Raw genomic sequence first — 27432 nt, forward strand, 5'->3', positions numbered from 1 at the left:
TGTATCCAAAACAGTGAAATAAAGTTAGGGAGAGCTCTAACCTATACCCGTAATGAGTTAAATGGGCAAACCTATAATATAATACCTACAAATTATCCAGTTTCATTGGCCCCTCCAATCAGGACTTAACAACTTTACGTATTTTTGCAGTCAGTTGATAAATATTCACTTCAGCAATAATGAAGCTGATTTATCATTGACCTAACAGTGACTGAATATTTACATAGCTCATAGTATGTCAAGTCATTTTACACCAAAAAACTTAAATGCACACAATGAATTTCTCGGAGTACCCGAGGCTTTTATTTTTCTACCTCACTAGCTTCAAGGAGAGAGGGTCAATAAAAGATTATTACATCTGCTTTTTGTCTACTTTATTCTCGTGTATTTCAACAACTCACTGTTGTGTATAAATGATGACCATCTAAAGAATTGACTTTTGTGTTCAGTGTGCTCTATCGATGCTCCGACTCTGAATGTTGTACCTGGGCAAGTTGGTTACCTGACGTCTCCTAACTACCCGTCCCCCTATTACAAGTAAGTGGATATTTCAAGTAACATTTAATATTCTATTCTATTTATTTATTTAACTACTTGTCCCCCTATTACAAGTAAGTCGATATTTCAAGTAACATTTATTATTCTACTTTGTTGGTGGTTTGATCAACAATTTAACAAGCTATCAGAAACAATAACTTTTACAGGAACATCAACACGTATTGTCTATAACAACAAAGTGCTAATTACAGGTTTTAACAAACAAACTAGGCCTTGCACTGTTATATTCTCACCTTAACAACAGGTGATTTCTTGTTTACTGTACAGCAACGCCGACTGTCGGTGGCTGATATTCGCTAGTGGTTATGTTGTGAGGCTGACTGTCTTGAACTTCAATCTGGAGACGGGGTGGGATTTCTTGGAGTTATATGACGGTAAGGGTCAAACTGAGACTGTGTTTTCACATTGGTAGGTTTGAGTTAAAACCATTAGCTGGTCACCATTATTTCAATTTGAAGATATCTAAAACGATATTATTTCACCATGTTCTGATTTTTGACTCTGTAAGAAAGGCTTAAACTCACATGCTTTATTTTTATTTTGTTGATTTCATAATGTACGCAAACATAATGTCTTAATATATCTAATGTACGAATGTCAATCGAGTAGTACTTTAGCTAGAGATAATTTTAAAAATCTGTCTGCGACAGGCGCTCAACAATCCAGTTCACCCCTCATTATCAGGACCAGTTACCCGCCCTCACAGTCAGTCTTGTACAGCAGTGGGCAGTACATGTACATCAGGTTTTACAGCGACTACTCCATCACGTACTCAGGCTTCAGGCTGACATACGAGGCCATCAACCAACAGTCTGTGCCAACGTCTTTGCCAACGTCTGGTTAGTCTTTTTTGCCTTCATAGACTTAATAATGTGGTCAGTAAAATAAATTTGTACATTTATTCATGTTTGTTCGTTAAAGCATCAAAAAAAAAAACGATTCAAACTCCTTAAGCAACGGGTCAACCAGGCATTTTTTCCATTTGATAAATATAAATATCAACTAATGACATGATGTTATCTTGCCGCCAGGACATTGATTCGCGAGACATTTGTTTATTTAGTACTGATTCTTATGATTCCTTTACTTGTCATTTTAGTTGCTATATATTACACATAATTTCCTTTAGAAGACTGATTGTATAGTTTTCGTTGTATGTATTTAGTAGCAACGGTTTTCATGCTGCATTTGTTTTGCATCCCCATGTACTACGACCACATCTACAACAGGACCACCATTAGGTGAGTGACATGTCTCTGCATTTAAATTTAGTGTAGGTGTGATGGGGGCATGTTAATTATATATATAGATATGTGTGTGTAAAGTAGTCACATCGAAGCTGACTATAATGGAATATGCGTTACTGACATTTGAAACAAAATACATCCACAACAGTAAAACAAATTAAGGGAGACCTCTAACCATAACCTTGACTTTGTCAAATGGGAAATAATGATGGCGATTACTTATGTTAGTCATAATAAGTTTGCAATGTTTACATCACGTGGTATTTTGGAATTCAATGATCGAATGTGCAGTACATCCAGGCAAAACTCTACACACTCTCTCTCTCTCTCTTTTTCACACCTGAACATGTGCAGACTCAGGACAACACATGCATATGCCTTAGAATTACTACTAGTTGCATTTGAGTTAATTTTTTCATGATTATTATTAAACCACCATAATTTCTATTAGTTAATATATGATTGTTTACCAGCATTTTTATTTTTTAATTACAGCTGACTGCTAAAGTGCCTTTTTCATCATAAACATAATATTACAGGGCTTCTGATTACGCAAAAAATTGCGTACATTACGCATTAAATGTTCGGAGGACCCCTTCAATTTTCGTCAATGGGGTCCCCATCAAATTTGGTCGAAGAACACGGACCCTTTAAAAATCTGAAGAAGGGGTCCCTGGGACCCCAAGGAGTTTAGCCTTAGCAGAAGCCCTGAATTTAATATAACATAAAAATTGGATACATATTTAACAGAGTATTAACTTATTTCTTCCTCATTAAGCTTTATAGATAATTTACATTTGTTTACTTACTCGCACGTGTTCCCATTTAAGCTCCTCAATCGTTTGTTGAGCTGTGTCGAGCAAGCTCATTAAAGCCTTCCTCACACTGTCATTTGATTTTACAATTGTGCTGGAGAAGGACACGACTGATGATATGTTTTTCACTGTGTAACAATGCTATTTGCAGACAGACGGTGTGGAAACCGTCTATGATGATGGTGATTTGGTGCTCGATCTGTGATTAAACTTTTTATGACCAGTCGTAGTCAGCTTTAATAACACGTGCTCTTGTATAGTTGGCACTGCTGTAGTGTATAAACTGTTTCACAGCATCAGTTATCTTGGTGATAATTATCTGAAGTAGCTACTTCTCTGTGCAGTGTGGACTTCTAGCGGGACAACTCTCTCTGCTGTACCCGGGCAAGTCGGTTACCTGACGTCCCCTTACTATCCGTCTGTCTATTCCGGGTGAGTGGCTTCTCGAAAAGAAAATGTCATCTATTCACAGACTGTTGCTTGCATATGAAGTTTAGGGTTTCCAAAAGCCCTTATCAATGCATTATTGTGGAAAAAATGTAACAAAAACAATTAGTGATTACCGTGCATTATTTATTTCCTTACTCTATTTCAGCTACTTCCATTGCTCATGGGTGATAAATTCTGCCAGTGGCTATGCAATCAAGGCAACTCTCTGGAACGCCACTAATTCTGACTTTAACTTCTACATCGTGATTTATGACGGTAGGGGGCTTGAGATTACCCTAAGACTGTAACTTTGCGTGTCTGTGTAGCTTGGGAAACTTTCTGAATTGTTGTTTGTGCATTTGCTGATGCAATTTTTTGTGATTTCAAATGAAACCTCAGCTACTCTCTGGGATTTTATTTTAAAGTGTCATAATGGATTATTTTGTCTTCCTTAGGTCCGTCGGACTCCTCCCGTTTAGTTGCCTGGGTCTCAAGCACGACATCACAAGCCGTGTATTACAGCTCTGGACAGTCCATGTACATCACGTTTCTTAGCTACGGCTTCAGCCAGAACTCGTTCTTCAATCTGACTTACGAGGCCGTCAATCAGTCGTCTTCTCCTTGGTCCGGTTAGTAACACTTAGCTTAGGGAAAAATTCAGTGCAACGTGTGATACTTGTCCGACTTCATCCATGCGTACATGTGTCTGTATCAACACAGGATTAATGTTTGTTTTGGTTGTGTGTTGACACCAGCTTCAATAAAGTCCTCATATTCCGCGTTATCAGATATAAGTAAAGATGATGCATGCAACAATCTGCTGAGTTTGGACAAATCGTTAATTAGAACATAGACGAAAATGCATGTATAGTGTATATATATATAAACCATACACACATTGTGTATATATATGCACGAGCATGCCAGTTCAGCCGTTGTAAGCAACGGTAACCTTCAGTTTTCTTGATGTTAAATCTGTTTCTTTATTTTGTTTTTTTTTTTACAGGTGTAATAGTTTCATACTTACTTCTGCCTTAGTGATAATTATCAGGAATGGTTACTTCTCTGTGCAGTGTGTAGTTCTAACGGGACAACTCTCACTGCTGTACCCGGGCAAGTCCGTAACCTGACGTCTCTTTACTTCCCGAGTGTTTATTACGGGTGAGTTGCTTCTTATATAGAAAATATCATTCATACACACACTATTGCTTCTACATGAAACTGCATGTTACAGTAAGCTCTTAACATGCGACATTGTGCAGAAAATATAGCAAAAAACATCTAGGGCTGTATTATCATGTGCATAATGTTTCCCTGACATCGTATGTTTGCATAACCTTTGTTATGATTAGTTCACTCACTACTCCTTTTCAGCTTCATCTACTGCTCGTGGACGATAATTTCTACCAATTGCTCTGTCGTCAAGGCAACACTCTTGAACGTTACTAATCCTGACATCGACTTGTACATCGCGATTTATGACGGTAGGTGACATGAGATTAGCTGATGACTCTACCTCTACGTATCTGTGTAGCTTGGAATAGTTTTTGGACTGTTGTGTGTGCATTGCTCAGGTAAATTCTTTTAGATATCAAAGGAACCGCTGTGATTCTATTTTAATGGCTGCTGGCGGGTACCTTGTATATATCGTTTGCCTTCCTCAGGTATGTCAGCCTCATCCCCTTCACTTGCCGGGATCTCCAACATGTCATCACAAAACGTGTATTACAGCTCTGGACAGTCCATGTACATCTGGGTTGCTACCTACGGTCTCGGCCCAAACTCATTCCTTAGTCTCACCTACGAGGCTGTCGACCAACGGTCTGTGCCCACGTCCGGTCAGTAACATTAACTCCATTGCAACATGTCATACTTGTAGGACTTTATCCAGCGAATGACTGTTAACACCAAAACATATTAGTCTTATTATTTCAAATTTGTATTTACATGCATCTCGAGATGCTTTGTGTTGATAAGGGCTAGACTTAACTTACTGTCCACATTATCAGATAGAAATATAGATGATGGATGCAAACAAAGACAAGCTGCATCGTTATGCACCCGTGACACTAAAGAACAATGACTAGTCTTTGGGTTATGCGTTATTGTTAAATAGAAGTGTATATGTATGTAGATACATATGTACCCAAGTGAAAATAAAAGGCATGACCTCATTTTTGAGTAAGGTGTTTATCTACACACAAGTAAAACGTTGCCATGTCGGGGCACACATATTTTACAATTAGGTAATCCATTTAGTTGATTACATTCACTAGTGACCAAAAGCACTTTAAAAGAATCTCAGATCAACTTTCAAAAATAAATATTTCGTACCAACCCACAAAAAGTATCTTGAGACAGGCGGATCTCCAGTTGCACTTCATGAGACGGTTGCGGTTGGAAAGCTGTTGACCCTATAGAGAGGTGCAAGTGTGACGTACAATAAAACCTGCGAACGAACGGGTAGACCCACTGTCTGACATGTGTGAGTAACATGCCGATCGAATATGTTATTTGTTTGGTCTTTAAATTATGCCCTGGCGTAGATTATTAAAAATATACATAAAAACTACATTTTTATGTTAAAACCTTACGATTACAAAATCGCTGAGCGACTTTGATATAAAACTTTTGCTTAATACAACAATCAAAGAACACATTTAACATTGACATTGTTTTGACTGTTTATCCACAAGGCGAGTGTGCAGACAATGGGTAGATAATATGAGTTCTTCTTGTATCGTTCTTCAGTTGCTGAAAACCCTTCTTAAACAAGTTTCTATACGATAACTTTATATGCCTTATAGTTATGCACGTAAAAATAGTACTGAATGTTTTCCCTAAACCTCTATTACAAATAAATACACAATATCATGTGGCTGAAAGCAATAGCCACAACTGCTAGGCGAGTCGCGTGACATTTAATCAGTTTTGATTCTCATTATGTGTTTTTCTTATCACTGACAGACATTTATGTGTATAAAGACTGATTGCATTGCCTGTATTTTATATATTTACCACAAATATTTTGTATTTGTTGTTTATTGAGTTACTACGACCTCATATACAACAGCAGCGCCATCAGGTCAGTGTCGTATAGGCGGATATCAATTCATTAAGCCCATGACATGTCAGTCTCTCCCTAGGTGCCGTTGACGCCTCTGCCAGCCTGGTGGAACACCTTAAACCGTCTCCCACGTATAACAACCCTGCACTTCATATTACACCTCTGCATTGACACATACGCCCCCCTTTCTTGCAAAAGAGGTTTTTAGCAGTAAACAATTCACTCTAGAACCTCATTGGGGTCATTGTTTTCTCCCCATTAAGGTTACCACATGACAAGAAACCTTTCTCATGCTGTATTTGTTTTTTATTACCCAGATACTACGACCACATCTACAACAGCGGCGCCATCAGGTGAGTGTCGTTAAGGCGGATACTACTTTATTTAAGTCTTGTTTGTGTGTGATGGAAGTAGGGGAAGTGTGCATTATTTTATATATATATATAACCCTTCACAACATGAAAACAAAAAAAGAGAGAGCTCCATCTCTCGCTTTTAGTCAAATGGGAAAAAAAATAGTAATGCGGAATATATAGCTGCAAGTGGTATTTCAAGAAAATAATCTTATTATTTGACAAAGGAAAAAGAAAAATTAACACTGACATTATATGTAAAGTCTTTTAACATTCAAAACATCAATGTTCACAATTAATTTCTCGCAATCCTTCAGAAATTTTTGTTAAGAACCGACAACTGCGGTAATTAATATCGTTCTTTTTTAAAAGAAAAGAAGGGACAATGACAGAGACTTTGAAGCACCTCTAAGTTTATTGACTGCGACTGCTGTGTGCTCTGGCAACTGTGCATCTGTCTGTCTCGTTTTCTACTAACCTTGTTTCACCTTTCTTTACAAATTACATGAAGATTCACAAAACACATCCTTACTACTACCTCTTTCCGCCTTTGCAAGAGACTGATGGTTTCTCCTAGGCTAAGTTTCCAATGAAATGAAAAAATCTAACACCTGAACTCTAGTGTTCGGACACAAGTGCACTGTTATATGTGAATGACCAATGTACAAATGATATTGACTCATCTCGTTCTTGTAGTGTCTGTACACAACGGTGAGCTTATTCTTATTTTCGTGAGAAGCACTGTGTCTCAAAGCTCTGAATACCCATTGACTTATCACATTAACATCCATCGAGTTGGTTTCTTTTGTTTCCCTCCTGGGGTTATTAAATAATAAGACATACGGTGCGAGTAAACATCTCTCTTACAGTTAAAAGCTTAATATTATAAACAGAAATACATCTATGTTAAGCACAAATAGTGACTGGTGTAAATCATAGAAGTGTGTTTTATTGTAAATCTTGGGAAATAGTTTTTGCCTTTTAATTAATTATGAAACATGTGTCATAAAATTTTTTAAACATTAAAAATGCTAATTATTCTCGGACTGTTCTCACAATTAACAGCTCTGTATAAATAATGGTAAGATGAAGAATTTAATTTTCTGTGCAGTGTGCTCTGTCTATGCTCCGACTCTGAATGTTGTACCTGGGCAAGTTGGTTACCTGACGTCTCCTAACTACCCGTACCCCTATAACAAGTGAGTAGATGATTTGAGTACAATTTTTTCTTCCTTCTTAATGGTTTTATGAACAATTTAACAAGAAATTAAAGAAACAGTATTTCAAGGAATACCAACAGATATTGTGTATAACAATATCGTGTTGATTACGAGTGTTAGCTAATTAGCTATACGCCTTGCACCGCTACGGGTCTGTCACCAACTCCGGCCTCAGTGTCATCTATGAGGCTGTGAATCAACCCTCCGTAACCACGCCTAGTCAGTACCATTTATCTCGGAGTAAAATAAAAGAAGACATGAAATATTTTAATCGTCATTCTAGCGTCTGTCTGATATAACTAAACCTATTATTGTGTTATTTACCGACCTTTCATATGTATATCTGTGCGTATGCATGTTTGCTTTGATTAATGGTGAAATAAATCCTTCAGTCTGCCTGACGGTTTCTGACAGGACTGTAAAAAGGTTCTTTTCGTTGATTTTATATATTTTTCTCCTTAGACTGTCATTAAATGTTTACATGTTATTGGTATATATCGCACTAGTAATATTTTATATTCTTATATTCTTATTTTATATTCTTATATTTACTTATGTGCCTCCATTAACCATTCTTAACCCTTGACTCATCTATTTGTTCATGTAGTTTTGTTTATTTCTTTTAATCTCCAGGTCCGACAGTACCAGCTACACCACCTCGATCATCGGGTGAGTCATTTGATATTGGTTCGTACTTTTACGGTAAGTTTTGTGTGTGAGAGTGGGAGAGGAGAAAACACGAATGTAGCTGTCATGCTTGCCTCCTTATGGGTAGCAATACGCATGGAATCTATTTCCATGTATCAACCTGTAATATCTCGTTTTCAGACCCCTGCACGTGTACATGTTCATGTGTCTCTACCTGTTCACGCCCATGATGACATCATCAACGACTGATCACATCTGGACTACAGGCAGCCTCAAACACAATGGTTCTGGTCGCTCAAAAAACTTATTTTGATTTTATTTCTGTAAAAAAGTAGATTTTCGTGCAGATACGCACTTAGTACATACGTTAGTGCCTAAAACACATACAAGAGTCATCTATAATAAACACACAGCATACTATAGATATTTTCGTAGACATTTTACATAATATACATACAAACGTTGTACTGATCATAAGAGAAGACATCGCTTAACATTATGAATAACAAACAGTATACTGTAGACTATTATAATTTCTTAGTTTATGGTAGATGTCTTTTTATTCTATCATATACTCATCATATTTGATTTCGAATACAATAAATGACAAAAATATAAAAGCTGGAAAAATACAGTGATAAATTATTTACTGTAAAGTGTAAACCATCTGAATTTTTTTAAAACCTTCTTTCCGGTAAGAAATGGTGGACATCTCCGAATACGTAAAATAGAAACCACAGTGTGGTGGTTGAATTTCCCCGTAAATTCCACCTTACAAAAGTAAACAAATAAATGCAAGGCAGAGAGGAATTTCGGTTACTTTGTATATGCTTTTGTGACAAAATTGTCATCTGCTTGTATATGAATAAGCTTATGTTTTGGGTTAGGGTTATTGCTATGTCTGCTGAGCCCGAAGTGTGTTGAACTGTTTGTATTTTATTGCTTAGCAGTTAATGAGGTAATTTCGTGCAAAACACATTTCTGATTTCTTCGTTTTGAGAGTGAAAGAAGATGGCGGCGAGACAACTGTTTTAGAATGATGCTAAGAAGAAGTTTGAGGAAGGAAGGTGTATTTCAGGACAGACATAATCCTTTTGAACTAACGACGACGTTGAACTCTACGCTCGATTTCGCTTCTGGTGAGTCGATATCTTGTTCCTGTGCGACTTGGTACGATAGGACATCGACCACCCTGCCACGACAGGGCAGATTGCCACCGATCATGCAGTTGTTGGTGGCATTAAGATTCTATGCCACGGGTTCATTCCAGCTGGTGATCAGTGACATTTTCGGGACTAGCCGAACGACAGTGTCACGTGTTATAGCTCGCGGGTCTCCACCCTTTAAATAACCACCCTAAACCTTTCAAAACACCTCTACGCCCTTCAAAGCCCCACCCTAAAAAAACCACCCCTCAGCCCTTCAAACCTCCACTCCAAAATCTAATTAACCTTCATCTTGTCCCAAGTTTCCCTCTTAGCATCATTTTCACATTAGAAAACAATCTTACATCTTTCATACATTTAATTGCAGGTGCTTTCATTCACTCTTACTCTTGGTAAATACCAGCAGACAAAAAATAGACATGATTCAACAATTTATTATATGCAAGCAAAAGATAAACGTGGTTTTAATATTTTTTTACAACAAAGAATTTGTCGCGAATGCCTGACCAAAAAATACGATAAAAAAATCATATCAATCTTCAAAATGATCTGTAATGCCTACTTGGTAATCACCAACTGTGTGGTAAACTGGCCAGGATTGGTCCATAACTCCAGAATACTCAAAGAAAGCAGTATTTGTCAGGTGAGTCAAAGTGTTAATTGGTTACACATTGGTTACAACAAGCAGCAGACTCAGCATCAAGCAGACGACGCGTGACGTTGCATGGGCATGACGTCAGGCGTTGCTACAGTCAGCGAAAACAGGCCTTGACCTTTAATTCCCACGGGAATCGGATAAAAATAGCCTGGAAAATGACGTCAGATGTCGTCTGCTGCAAAAACTTTTCTGTTACCGTTGTGTCCCCAGCCAGAGACGGGACACGACATATTTGTCAAACCTTTGATGAAGGTACAAAATGATGGTTTCTCATAGAGTGGCAAGAGAATGTCAGTAGACAATCATAATCACACTATCAGTAACAAAACTAAAATAAGAATGTCCCTACTGTGGTCCTGTTATCGAAAAAATGGACGATGCAATGGGTAAAAAAATAAAGAAAGGAACAAACATGGACATTTAAACAACCTTGCATGTTCAGTGGTATTCTAATGAAATCCGGCTTTAAGATGATTAGTCATAGATAGCAGCTGTGTGATTTACTGTACCTGTCTTGTTAACTTCTCATTTTACAAACGCACATTCAGTGATGACCATCGTATTTAGGCGGTGTGCACATCGCTCATCTTCTGACATTGACCTCTTGCAATATCAGCTTTTACTGTCCGTGCATCCTAACGGCCTCATTCACACCCAGCGCCCAGTGAAGCAATCATTAAACAGCGGAGAACATCTGTTCATCTGACCATCATCATCAGTTTCATCACCTGTCCCAGCTGTCATATCCTCTTATCAGGAACGCACCTACGTAGATGGATTTCGTTTTATTTCGTCAGAGGTTGACAAGGAGATAACGGACAATGAGCTCATAATGTCCACATCCTGTCTACGGTGTCTACAGTGCTTACACAACCTACACTGCCTATACTGTCTACACTACCTACACTGCTTATACTGCCTACACTATCTACATTGCCTACACTGTCTATACTTCCTACACTACCTACATTGACTACACTGTTTACACTGCCTACACTACCTACGCTGTCTATACTGCCTACACTACCTACACTGTTTACACTGCCTACACTATCTACACTGTCTATACTGTCTATACTTCCTACACTATCTACACTGCCTATACTGCGTACACTACCTTCACTGTCTAGACTGCCTACACTACCTACACTGTCTATACTGTCTATTCTGCCTACACTACCTACACTGTCTATTCTGCCTACGCTACCTACACTGTCTATACTGTCTATACTTCCTAGACTGCCTACACTATCTACACTGCCCATACTGCCTACACTACCTTCACTGTCTTCACTGCCTACACTGTCTACAATGCCTACACTCCCTATACTGCCCATACTTCCCATGCTGCACTCCTCTCCAGCAACGAACGAGTGATGGAGCAGCAGGAGACAGCGGCCTGTAGTCGTCGCCTACACCAATGGCCGTGGGTTCGTCATTATGTATATCAGACATTAGTGCTACATCCGTGTGCTGTGTAATACAATATTAAAAAGATAATGACTCAGCATGTGTGACCTTCTAGAACTGACTAGCACCGAACACTATCTCCAGACCTTGTCCGTCATGCTGATGTCGTCGTTATCATCAGTGGCAGCTCATTTATTGCTCTCATTTCCTACCCATCCACTGGCTCCATTTATTGACTGTAATATCCCCCCAAATATCCAATGAGAGCTCTGGAGCTTGCATCTCGATTCCTATATATTGAGGACCTTAGACCGTTAGTCTACTCAAGCCACCAGCCTTCATCAAAACTTTTCGGACAGGTGAGCGAATACTTTCTGCTTTATTTAAATTTCTCCTTCTGTGCAACATAAAAATGTGGAGAATGCTCACAATTTGCAGTTATAATATGCTTATGGTAAATAATGCAACTTTACAAAGTTCAAGATTATAGCAATGAAAGTTTCCAATATTTTCTGACAGTCTGTTTGTAAGAGATCTTTTTTCATAGCAATACGTGGGATTTAGATGAAGATGAACTACATACTACGCCTCGTTATAAATTATGTCAAAATTCCTAAATGAATTATAACATAATAATCAAATAAAATCAACTTTATTGTCTGTCCGACGAATTGCAAGACAGAATTTTTTCTTTTGCTCACAAAACCAAACACGTATACCAACATGAGTGTGTATGTATATATACCACATAATGGCCAGAAATACATACACATACAAGACATTTAACACACACACACACCTACACCTTCTCTCACAGACATGTGAAACCCTAAGAAGGATGTCAGGTACATGGCAGCCCTACTAGTCCTTGTATTTAGGATGGCGATGGCTACTGCCACTAAGGACCTCTGGTTGGCAGCTTTCTGCGCACGTGGCACTCTGTAGCGCCTGCCCGAGACCAACAGCTGAAATTTGGGATGGAGAGGGTGTGATTAGTCTGAGGTGATGTTATGTGCCATCTTTCTGACTACATGCAAATACAAGTCAGAAAGCGGCAGCTATGGTGTACCAATAATTTTGTTTGCCTGGTGGCCATCTTTGCCTTGTATTTGACGAGGAGGTGACCATACCAGACGGCGATGTTAAATGTGAGGATGCTTTCAACAAGATACCTGTAAACAGTCTCCAGCACCTCAGAGCTGACGTTGAAACTGCGGAGTCTCCTCAAAAGGTGCAGTCTTTGCTGAGCCTGTCAGTACACCTGGTCTAAAGGAGAGCCTGCAGTCTGTCATTGTACCAAGGTACTTGAACCTAGCAGCACTCTGTACCTGTTGTTCTGTTCTTCTAACGCCATTTAATGAAGTAGCCAATGCGAGCACAAAGCAGTTACCAATGAAGACCATTCTAGAGGAACGAAGAAGAAAATTTTGGGATTCCTCATTACTAAATGAAACACATGTGTTAGACGATACTATGTAAGAAGTAAAATATTTTTGAAGTAAAGATATCACTAGGGATATCCTTGAGGTGAGAAGCTTCACTCACTGTTTTCCTGAGTCATCTCACCAAGTCACACTGGTTACCATGGACATATTGTTGTTGTTAGACACGTCAAGGTGAGACATCCACTCAGTCATCTGCCTGCTGAGTGAGCAACATGGCGCTTGTCAAGCTACTGTTTGTCACCGCCACGATCTGGCTTACACAGAGTAAGTGATTTTCTTACAGATGTTAGTTTAATAAACTAATCGATGCCTTAAAAAGAATACAAATATAAAAAAAATAATAATTTAGTATAGTGAACAATAGTGCGATGTTGAAAAGACGGAATAAGGAAAAAAATCAGGTTGTATAATTTTGCTGTCACAATGTGACCGAAAACTCATACACAGTTGTGTGTAAAAGTCACGACCCCTCCCACAAAACCTCCTCACCCTTAAATACAAGCAACATGCTGTAGTGTTTGACACTTAGCAAGTTTAGAGGCGATAGACAGCACGCAACGTGTTTGTGTTTCATTGGCTGGTTAGCTGCTAACCCAAAGCTGCTAGTCTAGATTTGACCAGCATGTTAGCTGCATGTTAGCTGCATGTTAGCTGCATGTTAGCTGCATGTTAGCTGCATGCTATATGTTAACCTTTTTGTTTTGCAGTTTCTCCGATCAGGTCTTCATATAATAGAGCATCGGGTGAGTCACGTGACATTGTCTGACTCTCACGTTCTTATTATTATTATACGGGCAAGCGCTTTTTAAAAAATAGCCGTCGCTTACACAGGAAGACACAGAAGAGAGATACTCGTACTCGTATTCAAACCCATGAACATACACAGAACTTCGCCTTCCGCTCTTACTCACATACATTGTTTTACCAGAAAGTGTTGTGTTTACCCCAAATAGATAGAAAAGGAATATATTTCAAACCAATGAGGATGATAACTATGCTCCAATCTAACAATTAACGGTCTCATCAACAGCGAGCACTTGAAAAATGAGCCTCATTATTGTTCATAGCAAAAAGGGGAAAACTTTCTAACTCCTTCTTTTGAATTTAATTTAAGTTTAGCTGACTCTTCTTTTAACATATCTATTCGAAAAGACATTTGTAATATTATTACATTCTAACTTATTACCTTTTCTCAAAAACTTTGTTTACATACTTACCTACCTGTGCAGTGTGCGGTACCCTCCCTCTCTTCCCGAGAGTCGGGCGTGTGTATTCCATGACATCTCCTAACTACCCGAGTTCCTACTACAAGTGAGTGGATCAAGAAAAATAATTTCATTCACTTATATTTACGTGTGATACATAAGATGTATGTGGAATCCTACAAGAGGACAGGAACAAAGATGGAAAACATTAGATTCTGTATCTCTGACCTCAGAACAGAATATATGTTAGTACATGCCAACTGTAGTTAACTAGTTGCAATTCTAATTACTAGATAATCTCTCAAAGCACAGTTCATTAGTCCTGACTGTGAACACTCTACTACTTTAAAAGAAAATATTCTAAAATTGTTGAAGTTGGAGTTACTAAAAAAAAAAATCTTGGAATACGTATCCTTATCGCTCAACGTGGTCTTGATAAACACCAGGTTCTATACTCGAGCGTAACTGTCAGGCATCATCCGACTTTCCTAAACACAAAGTGGAAAAACTTGCTAAATGATTACAATCACTTTAATTAAACTAATTACCTCTCGACAGTAACGCCAACTGTCGGCGGGTGATCAACGCCCCCAGTGGCTACGTGGTGAAGGTGACTGTCCGGAACGCCATGATGGAGCAAGGACATGACTACGTCCAGCTGTTTGACGGTCAGACTTGTACAGTCAGGGTATCACGTGATTGCTAACAACTGTCCACTAACATTTTTGTCAGCAATGGCAGGACTGAGTCACGTGTTCGTTATGTCGAGTAGTTAAAACTGTAGTTTTCTGTGTAGTTACTATATGAGAATCTCAATAATTCCCTGAGTCCATCTTTGTTTCCATAAAAAAAAAGAAGCAGGGCTACTTATTGCTGAGCACTTGATTTGCATACAAACATCGATGATGTTAATGATGTAAAATATTTCTCCCTGGCAGGTCCGTCGGAGGCACGTCCTAGTCTAGCCAGGTTTTCATCCATGCCCTCACCTACAGTCTACTACACCTCTGGGCAGAGCATGTACATCAAGTTTTTCACCGACAGATCTGTTGTATCTTCGGGTTTTAGATTGACTTATGAAGTCGTTCGTCAACTGTCCGTCCCATCATCCGGTTAGTATCCCTTGATCATAGGGCTAGAATAATCATCAAGACCAAGTCCATCTCTTTTTTTCTCCAAGTCGTCAGTATAAGTCTCTAATATTTTTATTGCATGTGGAAAAGTATACCATTTTTTCTAATCAAGCGCAACAACCTATCCTTAAATATCTTTAATAACAATCGTCTTCTTTTGCTGGATGATCACACAATGTTTGACTTCCTGTGCAGTTTGCTCTGTCAACCCTCCAACTCTCTTTGCCAATCCTCGTCAAGTCGGCTTCTTGACGTCTCCTAACTACCCGTCTCAATACGGCAAGTGAGTGGATTTTTGTGTAGCTACACTATTACTCATATCACAAACTTTTAACCTGTATCAAACTTCTTTCACTTACAAATGTAAGTAAATACATAATGAAGTTATATCCACCATATTGAGAATCCCGACACAAAGACTACCTCGACAGTCAGCAAGGTCTGGCCCTACACTAAATACGTTGTGTACCCGACGTTGTTTGTGTGACATCACAAATGTTACAATCACTGAATGTCTGTTCTCCAGCAACATCAACTGTCGGCGGGTAATTGCAGCTCCTGCTGGTTATGTCATCAAGGTCACCATCTTGAACCTCAGCTTGGAGTTAAACTACGACTACGTCGACCTTCTTGACGGTAGCAGTCTTAGTTTCTATTCAACAATAGTAAATAATACATTTTTATATATATATCATAGATTACAGACTAGCTGCTTTCTGATTAGGTGTTTATATTTAGTGTCTTGTTTTGTCGTTTTGTCTGGTAAACGTGTACATGAAAGAAAAAAATATTTTCAGCGCTTTACCTACAAAGTCTGATGATGGAGTTGGTGATACAAGTCTATTCTCTGTTGCAGGTATTTCGGATTCCTGCTCCCGACTGGGCAGGTTCTATTCCATGCCTTCAGTGAGAGTCTACTTCAGCTCTGGACGCTACATGTCCATCAGGTTTTTCACAGATGGGTCTGTAACGAATTCTGGCTTCAGGCTCAAGTATAAGGCCATTCCCGCATCTGGTTAGTAAATGCTATATGGGTACCTATCAAAACACTATCACATAACCAGAAATACCTGTCTTTCTAATTCAAGCGAAATTATCTGCCACAAATAAAGCTATATTCAAAAGGTACTGACCACTAACCTGAGTTTGACAAAAGTTTATTTACAGATGCTTGATTTCATGCAGGGAGAGTTCCACCTGACTTTGTGCGCATGAACAGTGCCTAGTTTTTTTTTAATTTTTAATTTGACAGTGTGTGTGTGTGTGTGAAAAATAAATACATTCATGTTTCGGTTTTCAGTCTTTTGGAAGTATGTAGACATCATAGTTTTAATTGGTAACGATAGAAATCCTGTACTGTTTGTACAATATGGTATATCTGTGTGGAGTATCATTTGCATATTACATAATTTTTATATATCTGATCATACGGGAAGCTCTTTTTGACTTGTCTTCAATAATAACTATCTATGATTACAGTTTACCTTTACAACAATGTCTTAACTGTCTTTTCAAAAGGTTCACGTGGATAACGGCAGGGCGTCAACTGTGATCTGATTGGTCGATAACGCACGTGACATTTTGACAATCCATTACCCTTCTATGACCGTATTCGTCTGGCAAACAGTTTCTGTTGGAGTTTCGAGAATAATAAAGAGCTTACTGCATACATACAGTAGCGTATTATTTCTAGTCGTATGTGTGAATTGACAAACTGATCGTTGTGTAACATCGTATCGTCAATGATGGGAGCGGTTACAGAAGTAATTATTCTGACAGCCTATGGGTAATGAGAAGCCAGATACGCCTGCTGGATGCTAGCTGGAAGGCTAATTTTTAAAAAGCATTTAACGCCTCTGTCACCTGCACTCTACAGGGATGCTTACAAAATAATATTTGAATTTAAAGATAAACATAATTTTAAAAAAGAAAAGATGTCAATCACAAGCAATTAAAATATTATACACTTATACTGAGAAAAAACCACAGAGAATATAAATCCGTTAAATAACTCTTCGTCCGAACACAGTAGCACAGTCCCTCTCCAAACATCCAAATGTTTAGTCACGTCCGACCACGAAGTCACACACTTCATGAAGTCTTTTTACACGAGTGTTTCGATTCTTCCTACTCATCAGACAGAGAGCAAATTCTCGAAACAAGTTTAATTTTAATAAGCCATTGTTTAACACTTCTGGTCGAAATGAGTTCTTGTAGAAAATACTTCTGTGCTACTTTTAAACAACAAACACGTAGACATTGCGGTGATGTTTGATAGTTGTTCGTCAAATGCGAAAGAGAGAAGAGGAAAAGTAAAAGGACTGAAGTCGGGTAGATTCAACAGTGGATACACGTCCGTGGTCCTACAACCGATATCACGAGAGTTTGTAAAGAAAAGTCTGCATGATGTTTATACATGTCATGTAGCTGTATATATTTTATTAACATGATTTGTCTCTTTATTTTAATTATATTTCATTGTTTCTTATATTGCCTTTTTTGCTTGTGCAGATGCAAGTGGTTAATGGTTAGTGGTTAGCTTTGTGAAGCTGACTGAGGCGCCACATTCTATTTCTATACGATTTCTGCATGCAAGGGTTTATCATTATTTTGTACTGTGACACCCATGGGAACTTTGACATCAGCTATGCACATGCAGGGTTTGCGTGTCAAGGTTTATCATTTTTTTCATTTTTACTTCGTGATTTCATGCAAAATAATGGGAGACAACTTTAGTTTACTTGTCCAAGAGCAGTACATGTAGTAGTTTTCTCCCCTCACTCTGCGTGCCTGTCTTTAGGTGCATGAACACGGCTGAGGGGAAACCCGTCGCATCAGGCGACATCTGACCTTCTGTAACCCTCTAGCGACCCCCGGGGCCCTGACCTGCACGAAGTCTGGGGTGCCAGCTCGCAGGGTCTTCTCAGAATCCCTATAATTCCACCCCCCCCCCCACCCCACAAGCTTTTTATTTCACACTTTTTCACCCCCCAGAGTGCAGTTTTTGGCACGTTTCTACCCCCATTGTCACAGTCGTCCTCGTCCATGGGCAGCGCCGGAGGTTCGGACTGTCAGACCGTGGCCCTGCCGGTCGGCGCCTTTGTGTTCTTTAAGAAATCAACCGACCAACTTTTCAGAAGCTGCATGAGCGAGTGAGTGAGTTTTGTTTCAGCATCATCGAGTTTGTAGCGGGCAAATGTTTTATGTGTTAGGGATAGTCATGTAAGTCAGCTTGAGAGTGTGGCTTCTGTGGTAGAGATGGATCACATTTGTTAGTCTTAGAGTGTGATTTCAGGGTCGCAGCGCACGTGACGTGAATCTATATTCTGTTTAAAATTATTGGTTTTGTTGGAATTTTTATGGAGAAATGTATTATCCCTGTAAGAGACAGCTCAGGGCGTGCTGTTAACGATATCTGATGACGGATGGACCCTGACTTCACCTCAAGCTCTTTATCTCCTTCCTCTTCCCTCTTGTTTTCGGCCTAGACAAAAAAAAAAAAAAAAAATAGAGTTTCTTCTCTTTAGTTTTGCAAAAATCTTCTCTAATTCGTCGACTGTTTGGGTTCTTCCATCCCCCGCATTCGTCGTCCTGTCCTCCAGCATCAGCAGCGCGCGGGTGAGTGCCGAGCCTACCCCTGGAGCTGCGAGATCAAACCAGTGCACGTGCGCCCACGTGACCAGCGGGCTGTTCGGGTTACGAACCAGCAGATGGTCCCCTTTGTGTGCCGGAGAGATAAGCATTGTCACCAAAAATTGAGTAAATCGTAAAAATTTCAGAACTACAGGGGGGGGGGTACGTGGGTGAAGCATTGATTCCATGATTCCAAGCATGTTAACCCTTTCAGGATCAAGGCACATATTTGTCCCATACATTTAAATGGACTCCGAATATGATTAAAACCACTTATAACAGTCAAATTTGTACGAAATTACTCAGTGCGTCGCTGACTTTTTATGATTAAGGCTGGTTTCGATATGTATGCATTAGTTTCATTGTCAGATTGAGAGGAATTTTCAATTTGAGGACCACCCGCAAAATTGAAATTGGGTTTCGTTTAAAAAAAAAAAACAATGTCAAGAGAACAAACTGCTAGCTTTTACTCGGAGATGTCACTAATATAATGTATTAACATTTTTGCTTCTGGATTGTTTTACCGGTCTGTGTAGGTATAAATGCTCTACTGCTCACCACCTTCCCTTGAATAGTATGCACAAAACTAGCTAACACGTCCAAGACAGAACAAATAAACATTTAGCTTTAATATTTTGTGTGCAATGCGATCAGACACTGCAGGGCTTCTGCTAAGGCTAAATTCTTTGGGGTCCCAGGGACCCCTTCTTCAGATTTCTAAGGGGTCTCCGGCTAACTCTAAGGGGTCCCTTTATAAAGTTGAAAAGAAACCAACAAATCAACATACTTTGTTCAACTGTCTTTCAGGCACACAAAGCACTGTAAAGTCTAGTCAGAAACGGCGAGATGTCTGTGCCATGAAGAGTGTGCAAGCATCTGTGATGAGCTTATGCTCACTGTACTTGGGGTGCTCACTTTCTTTCCGTTTCTGAGACGATGATATTAACCACGCTGTTAACGGCATAGGTTAGGGGAACTCTTCCCGATAAGGGGGGAAAAAAAAAACTCAGTGAAAGGGAAGTAACTCTCATCTTGTAGCAGACGACAACAACAGATTGGGCTACGACGTCAGACACTACACTTACCCAACTTTGTATCTGTTCTTCGCCCAAATTTGAAGGGGTCCCCTGGAACCCCATTGACGAAAATTGAAGGGGTCCTCCGAACTTTTAATGCGTACTGTACGCAATTTTTTGCGTAAGCAGAAGCCCTGAATACACAATAAATGCAATAATTTCATTTACTGTTTAGTGTGATTTTAATGATTTTATAAAGTCGGGTGTAGTTCACTCAAACATTAAGAATACTACATTAAAGTTACAAAATGTTTTAAGCATTCATATCGTAAAAACCAGTAGGTGAAGATATAAAGGAAGGAGCAAACAGTTTGACGAACACAACGACGATTGCACAGTCTTGCATGCTCAGTGGTAGCCTAACGAAATTCAGTTTTCAGACAATTAGTCTACGACAGCTGTGTCATATACGCTACCTGTCTATATGTGACCCTCCACGACGAAATGAGTCTCAAGTCGCGCGGAGCAGTTTTGTACTAGAGGCCCCGAAACACGTCCATCTGGACGCTAATCTTTGAACCCGCTTTTCTCAAAATGGCCGCCACCGTACTTTTAGAGTTCAAACGTTTATAACTCAATTTTAGGACTAGAAGAAAAACTTTTGTATCAAAAGAAAGTTCAGATCCTGTACTTTTTAAAAATATGCTATTTGGCAAATCTGAAATTTGCGACTTAAGACTCATTTCGTCGTGGAGGGTCACATATTACACTGTTAAGTTCTTATTTTTACAAAAGCAAACTCAGCGATGACCACCATATCGTGACTGTGTGAAGATCGTGTGAACAGATTTTGTTTCATCCAATCAGCTTCTGGCATTGACCTCTTGCAATATTAGCTCCTACTGTCCGTGCCTCCTAACTACCTCATTCACACCAGGCGCCCAGTAAAACAATTTAACAGCGCAAAACATCGACCATCATCATCAGTTTCATCACCTGTCACAACTGTCATATCGTCTTATCAGAAACACACCTACGTAGATGTATTTCGTTTCATTCCGTCAGTGGGTAACATCGAGCTAAAGAGCAATTAGCTTATAATATCCACATCCTATGTACAGTGTTTATGATGCCTACACTGACTACACCACCTACACTGACTACACCACCTACACTACCTACACCACCTACACGGACTGACTACACTGAAATCCTATCCACCAACGCACGAGGGATGGAGCAGCGGCATGTAGTCATCGTTTACACCCATGGCCATGGGTTCATCATGATCGATGTTCGCCCTCTGTCCTACATTTGTGCTCTGTGTAAGAAGATATTGTGAAGACAATGACGATGAGGTCTTCAGCTGTCACCGAGTCAGCACATGGCACCTTCTAGAATAGCACTGAGCTCTATCTCTCACCAAAGATTCTCTGTCAACTGATAGCATGTCTTTCTTTAGACTTTTTATCCAATCAGAGCTCTGGATCTTGCATCTCGATTTGTATATAATGAGGACCTTAGACCATGTCGAAACACCCTCAGTCTACCCAAGCCACGTGCCTTGATCAAGACTTTTCGCACAGGTGAGCAAATACTTCTTGTTTTTAAAATTGTTTATTTTCTTGGTTGTCGCCTCTTGAGCATTACAAAGATCGAGAGAAAGCACAAAGAGGCAAGTACGACAATCTTGTGGTAAATCAGTAAACTTTTTTAACCTCAAGACCATAGTAACTGATATTTCTAATATCGCTGGACAGTATGTTTCAAAGACAGATGTTTTTAGGTAGGAATACGCGGGATTCAAATTAAACATCTCGTGAAGATGAACTAAACACTAAAGTAAAGTAAAGGATGTCAATGTTCCCAAACGAATTTGGCATCTAAATGGGGGTTGTATATGTATATAAAACAAAATAATGATTATGTACTAATGTAAAAGGACACAACCATTGTATTAAGGGATGTAATACAAGAAATATCCGTAGTTTCCTAGCAAGTTTCCTCTGGTGGAGAGTCTCCTTAATCGTCTAATGAAGTGTAATGCATTGACACTACTTCTAAGGCCTAGAACAGAGTGTAACAATCCAAATAACTATTTCAAAGTTTATAAATATTCTTCTTGCTGCAGCAAGGAACCAAATCCATGATAATAAAATGATTTTTAGAATATCAGATAGGACTGTGCAGAAAAAGTAATGGAACACAGCTCAAAGCTTCTGGCTGACTAGTAGAACTTGCTGTTTATAAGCCATTTTCCAAGACAAGGATTGTATTATTTTTATTGGGTTTTTTATACTTTTTGGAGATTAGTAATTGCTCTGAGTTCTTCTAACGTCATTGAATGAAGTAGCCAATGCCATCTCAAAGCAGTTACCAATGAAGATCATTCAAGAGAAACAATGAAGAAACTTTCGAGATTCCCTTTACTAAATGAAACAGATGTGTTAGACGCTACAATGCGTTAAAAAATAAAGTATTTTTAAAGTAAAGATATCACTAGGGATATTTTAGTTGCTAATTTGAAATGTGAAAAAACCGTTAGCTTTGTCGTCTAATGGCTCTTTTTAATAGTTGGAAAAAAATTCTCTGTCAACAGTCCAGTAATACAAGTTTGTGGTCTCCTGCCTGCTGAGTGAGCAACATGGCGCTTGTCATGCTACTGTTGGTCTCCGCCACCATCTGTCTTACACAGAGTAAGTGACTTTCCTACACAAGTTAATAGACTTTGATCGAAGAATACAAGTATAAAAAGTAATAATTAATATACTAATCTCTAGTGCAATGTTGAAATGATGGAATGAGAAAATGTGGTGTGGCTTAGCTGTCAATAAAAATAATACAAATTTCTGTAAAAGTCACCAAGCCTTCCACAAAACTGCCGCTGCCTGATGTACATCTAGAGACGATCGACAGCATGTAGCATGGTTGTGTTTGACTGGCCAGTAACTGTATTAGCACTTTAGCTGCATGCTATACATTAGCCATACAACTATCAGCTGGCTGAGTACTATATGTGTTGTCACATGTTGTTTCGTCATTGTGTTAGCATTATGTTTTATTTTATTCTTTCAGTTTCACCGAGCACATCGCAGTCGGGTGAGTCACGTGACATCGTTTGACTTTCACATTCTTTTCATTATCTGCATTAGCACTTTTTCTATTTAATCAAAAAATGCAAACAAACAAAAGTCAAGTCTCAGACAGGCACACACAGAAGACCCAGAGATATCAGGTATTTGAATCCGTGAACGTACACAGAACGCCCACAGTTTACAAAGTCATAAATTGAAATTAAGCTAAGCCCTCCATTCTTTCTCTTTGTCTCTCCCTTTCTCTCTCTGTCTCTTCGTCACACACACACACACGCGCACAAAGAGAGAGAAGAAAGAGCTTGCCATAAAAATTCTCATGAAACAAGCTAATGTTTGACACGTCTGCTATATTTATATTTCATTTTAATTCACACATCAACTTTTACCGCCCTTCTCCACCAACCATCTACTGTCTTCTCACTTTGACCTTTCTCTCTCTCTTTCACATACATAGTTTTACCAATATGTTTCGACATATAGAAAAGACATATATTTCAAACCAGCTGGTGATTACTTTGCTCCAATATAACAATTAAAGATCTTATCTACAGCGAGCACTTGTAAACTGAACCGCATTATTGTTTGTCAGAAAAATAAGAAAAATGTTTAAGTTCTAGTTTCTCTTCTTTCACATTATTTACCTTAAAATACAGTTCTTATATAATGACATTTTGAATTGTTACCGATTTCCAAGAACTTCTTTAAGCCACAGTTTTGTGTAAATGGTGTTCTGACCTTCCTGTGCAGTGTGCGATAACTCCCCTCTCTTTCCGAGCGTCGGGCAGGTGAACTACCTGACATCTCCTAACTTTCCGAGATCCTACGAGAAGTGAGTGGGTCAAAGAAAACCATTTTATCTATTTACAATTACGTGTGGTACATCAGGAATTAGAGTAAGCCTACAGCAGACAGCAAGGAGTTTATGGGATCAGGAGTACACTTAGCAAACATTGGACTCTCTTTGTATCTCCGACCTTAGAACAGACCAAAAAGCTAGTAGGTCCCATCTTTAGATCATTAGTTGCAATTGTAAGAAGTAGACAATATCTCAAAATACAGATCGTAAGTCCTAATACTAAACCATCTGTTCCTTTAAAAAAAAATTTTTCTAAAAACGTTCGAATAACTACAAAATCTTGGAATGTGTATCTTTATAGCTCAGTGTGGTCATGATAAACACCAGGTACACGAGCGTAACTGTGTTATCTACCCCATCAACAGCAACGTCAACTGTGGGCGGCTGATCAACGCCCCCAGTGGCTACGTGGTGAAGGTGACTGTCCTGAACACCTTTATGGAGCTAGGATGTGACTACGTCCAGCTGTTTGACGGTCAGACTTGTAGAGTCAGGGTATCACGTGATTGCTAACAACTGTACTTTGCACAAGTCTTTCTTTTCAGTAATTGCAGAATTTTATCCCGCATGTGTATTATGTAGAGTATCTCTTTTAAAATGTAAGTTTCAGAACGGTTATAATATGAATATTTAATGCTTAAATCCGAGCCGTTCTTTGTTTCCGTAAAAAATACAAAGCAGACATACTCATTACAGAGCACTTACAAACATCTATGATGTTAAACTGATGTAAAATTCATCTCCCTAACAGGTCCGTCGCAGGCAAGTCCTAGTCTAGCCAGGTTTTCAATCATGCCCTCATCTACAGTCTACTTCTCTTCTGGGCAGAGCATGTACATCAAGTTTTTCACCGACAGTTCTGTCGTATCTTCGGGTTTCAGACTGAGTTATGAAGTCATTCCTACTCCAACATCCGGTTAGTATCTCATCTTGATCTTAGGGCTAGAATAATCCTCAAGACTAAATCACTCTCTTTTCTCCTCTGAGTGTGGAAAAGTATACCATTTTTTTTAATCAAGCGACACTACAAATCCTTCAGTGTCTTTAACAATAATCGTCGTCTTTTTCTGGATGATCATACAGTGTTTGACTTCCTGTGCAGTTTGCTCTTACAACGCTCCAACTCTCGTAGCCACTCCTGGGTATGACAACTTATTGACATCTCCTAACTACCCGTCTCAATACGGCAAGTGAGTGGATTTTTGTGTAGCTACACTATTACTCATATTACAAATTTCTAACCCGTATTAAACTTCTTTCACTAACAAATGTAAGTCAATAAATATTGAGGTTATAACCAACATATTTAGAGTCCCGAAACAAAGAACGCACCGACTGTCAGCAAGGTCTGACCCTACACTAAATATGTTGTGTACCTGACTTTATTTGTGTGACATCACAAATGTTACAATCAGTGAATGTCTGTTCTCCAGCAGGCTCAACTGTCGGTGGATAATTGAAGCTCCTCGTGGTTATGTTGTCCAGGTCACTATCTTGAATCTGAACTTGGAGTTATGCTGTGACTACGTCGACCTTCTTAACGGTAGTAGTCTTAGATCATTAAATTATTCAACAATAATAGATAATACATTTTTTTTATTTTTTAGCTATCTCATAAATTACTAATAAACCGTTTCCTTATTAGGTGTTTATATTCAGTGTCTTTCTTTGTAATGTCTGGTAAAGGGGGAAAATATTTTGCTTAACGGATTTTTACTGTCACTTTTATTAGATTCACATGCCACTTTATGCTGTAAATTTTTCGCAAAGTACAAGTTGCTCTGAGTTTGTAACAACTGTCGTTTGTGTGTGTGTTGTTAAAAGAAGTATTTTCAGCGCTTTACCTACAAAGACTGATGATGGAGCTGCTGATGAAAAGCTATTCTTTGTTACAGGTGCATTTCATCCCAACACCCTACTGCGCAGGTTCTCTTCCATGCCTTCAGTGACAACCTACTTCAGCTCGGGACAGCGCATGAATATCTGGTTTTTGACAGATGGGTCTGTAACAAATACTGGCTTCAGGCTCCAGTATCGGGCTGTTCCCCCATCTGGTTAGTAAATGTTATTTAGGTTACACAAAAAACTATGACATAACTATGCATGCCCATCTTCCTAATTGAAGCAAAAATATCTTCCACAAATAAAACTATATTTAAATGGTACTGACAACTGACATTAGTTTGACAACAGTTTACTTGGTTTTGTGCAGGGCCTTTGTATTCAATGAGGGTTTGAGTGTGAATATATGTTTCTAATTATCTGTAAGCTAGCTTATGTGTGTGTATGATGATGATATAAATACATAACGCTTCGGTTTTCAATTCCTAGAAAGTTTGTGGGAAACGGATATAAACCGATAAATCCCTGGTTTATATTTGGTAACATTAGTTTCTGTAGTTTTTGTACAATAGTTATACACATTCATGTAGTATGTGTATATTATACAATTTCTAAATACGTATATGTTTTCCGTTGAGTTCAATAACTTTGATTACCTTTTACCTTCACGTCAATGTTTTGATTATATATTTAATAGCTCGCCATGGATAACGACATGGCGTCAACTGTGATCTGATTGGTTGATAACTCACGTGACATTGCGACATCTCCATTAGTTTGCTACGGACGCATTCTTTTGGCTTTCAACTTTTGTCTGAGCTTTGAAATAAAGTTTTTAGTGCACACAAGCACTTAACTACTTGTTGTTTCTAGTCATATGTGTGAATTGAATATATTGGACGCTGTGTCAATCGTATCGTGAATGATGGGAGTGGTTAGAGAAAACACTGTGACTATTGGCTATAGATGGCCACGTGGTCTGCTAAACGCTAGCTTGAGAGCTAATAAAGAGCCTGCTGATTTAGATAAATAAGCGGTCATCAATTTTCAATTAGTGACTGTGAATTTTCAGATACTGACTGAGGACCACCAAGTCAGGTATCAAGAAGGATGAAAATGTTCTTTTTTGTACATGAAACAAAGATCAAGCTTGTATTGTACATCAACAGTGTGTGCTCGATAGGTGCTTACAAAGCTTAATATAAGAAAAAAAACTTTTGTATACAGTAAAACTTTTCGCATCGCAATTTTCGAATCTATAATTCCTTTTTTATTTCTTTGCGATATTAAATATCTGTCTTGTTTTAAAACAAAACGCTCGAAGATCAAGAAAGTTAAGGTCGATCAACGATGCAAAAAAGTAAATGAATGCTCCACGTCCTTCGTCTCGACCTGATGACTAATTAATGCAGTCAGTTGGTGGCTTCAGCATGAGAGAAAAAACTTTCCCTTCCAACACCCACCCATAGCTATGACCTAATATAACTCAATTGAGTTCTCTTTTCAAAATTGAACCAACAAAAGGTGTTCGCACTCAAAGGGCTACCCGGCAGACACATCTCTACATCAACAACCATGTAGTACTCTAATACAGCCTCTCTCTTAGCAAATAAAGATTTATCCCTAGCAGAGAGTA

At 38.8% G+C, this 27432-nt stretch overlaps 3 protein-coding genes across 26 annotated transcripts in view; all 3 read left to right on the forward strand.

The window, feature by feature from the left end:
- LOC112567948 (mucin-5AC-like) overlaps positions 1–9329 on the forward strand; it is a 180523-nt gene extending 171194 nt beyond the window's left edge. For 8 of the 23 annotated variants that reach the window (XM_025244889.1, XM_025244893.1, XM_025244880.1 and 5 more), the window contains 14 exons: positions 450–537; positions 826–932; positions 1209–1397; positions 1788–1799; positions 2965–3052; positions 3216–3325; positions 3505–3678; positions 4123–4210; positions 4424–4533; positions 4714–4887; positions 6434–6469; positions 7581–7668; positions 8323–8358; positions 8518–9327. In XM_025244889.1, the coding sequence (XP_025100674.1) occupies positions 450–537; positions 826–932; positions 1209–1397; positions 1788–1799; positions 2965–3052; positions 3216–3325; positions 3505–3678; positions 4123–4210; positions 4424–4533; positions 4714–4887; positions 6434–6469; positions 7581–7668; positions 8323–8358; positions 8518–8650 (1433 nt within the window). In that variant the 3' untranslated portion in view covers positions 8651–9327. Of the gene's footprint in view, positions 1–449; positions 538–825; positions 933–1208; positions 1398–1787; positions 1800–2964; positions 3053–3215; positions 3326–3504; positions 3679–4122; positions 4211–4423; positions 4534–4713; positions 4888–6433; positions 6470–7580; positions 7669–8322; positions 8359–8517 lie in introns of those variants that run through there. The other 15 variants (XM_025244877.1, XM_025244896.1, XM_025244898.1 and 12 more) reach the window with 8 other exon arrangements.
- A 3899-nt stretch (positions 9330–13228) lies between these two features.
- LOC112568510 (deleted in malignant brain tumors 1 protein-like) lies at positions 13229–17021 on the forward strand. Its single transcript, XM_025245819.1, has 9 exons — positions 13229–13280; positions 13724–13759; positions 14246–14327; positions 14780–14889; positions 15160–15333; positions 15550–15637; positions 15881–15990; positions 16211–16369; positions 16873–17021. Exons 1-9 carry the CDS (start codon positions 13229–13231, stop codon positions 16884–16886), a joined length of 825 nt encoding a protein of 274 aa, XP_025101604.1. The 3' UTR covers positions 16887–17021.
- Positions 17022–21539: 4518 nt separating this feature from the next.
- Positions 21540–26637, forward strand: LOC112567963 (deleted in malignant brain tumors 1 protein-like). 2 transcript variants are annotated; one of them, XM_025244919.1, is made up of 10 exons: positions 21540–21589; positions 22603–22699; positions 23079–23102; positions 23846–23927; positions 24320–24429; positions 24706–24870; positions 25057–25144; positions 25388–25497; positions 25850–26008; positions 26494–26637. In XM_025244919.1, the coding sequence occupies exons 2-10, from the start codon at positions 22648–22650 to the stop codon at positions 26505–26507; spliced, it is 804 nt and encodes a 267-aa protein (XP_025100704.1). In that variant the 5' UTR covers positions 21540–21589; positions 22603–22647; the 3' UTR covers positions 26508–26637. The 2 variants fall into 2 exon arrangements, with proteins under 2 accessions (XP_025100704.1, XP_025100705.1); XM_025244920.1 differs by having other exon boundaries at positions 25391–25497.
- Positions 26638–27432: the final 795 nt, after the last annotated feature.

This window comes from Pomacea canaliculata, linkage group LG7 (assembly GCF_003073045.1).
Source record: "Pomacea canaliculata isolate SZHN2017 linkage group LG7, ASM307304v1, whole genome shotgun sequence".
Classification (NCBI taxonomy): Eukaryota; Metazoa; Mollusca; class Gastropoda; order Architaenioglossa; family Ampullariidae; genus Pomacea; species Pomacea canaliculata.

Excerpts from the sequence above, each read along its gene's own strand:
- LOC112567963 (XM_025244919.1), top strand. The coding sequence starts at position 22,648 with ATGGCGCTTGTCATGCTACTGTTGGTCTCCGCCACCATCTGTCTTACA. Across the intron at positions 23,928-24,319 it reads TTTCCGAGATCCTACGAGAA|CAACGTCAACTGTGGGCGGC; the intron begins GTGAGTGGGTCA and ends CCCCATCAACAG. Across the intron at positions 24,871-25,056 it reads CATTCCTACTCCAACATCCG|TTTGCTCTTACAACGCTCCA; the intron begins GTTAGTATCTCA and ends CTTCCTGTGCAG.
- LOC112568510 (XM_025245819.1), top strand. The coding sequence starts at position 13,229 with ATGGCGCTTGTCAAGCTACTGTTTGTCACCGCCACGATCTGGCTTACA. Across the intron at positions 13,760-14,245 it reads TTCATATAATAGAGCATCGG|TGTGCGGTACCCTCCCTCTC; the intron begins GTGAGTCACGTG and ends CTACCTGTGCAG. Across the intron at positions 14,890-15,159 it reads CTACGTCCAGCTGTTTGACG|GTCCGTCGGAGGCACGTCCT; the intron begins GTCAGACTTGTA and ends TCTCCCTGGCAG.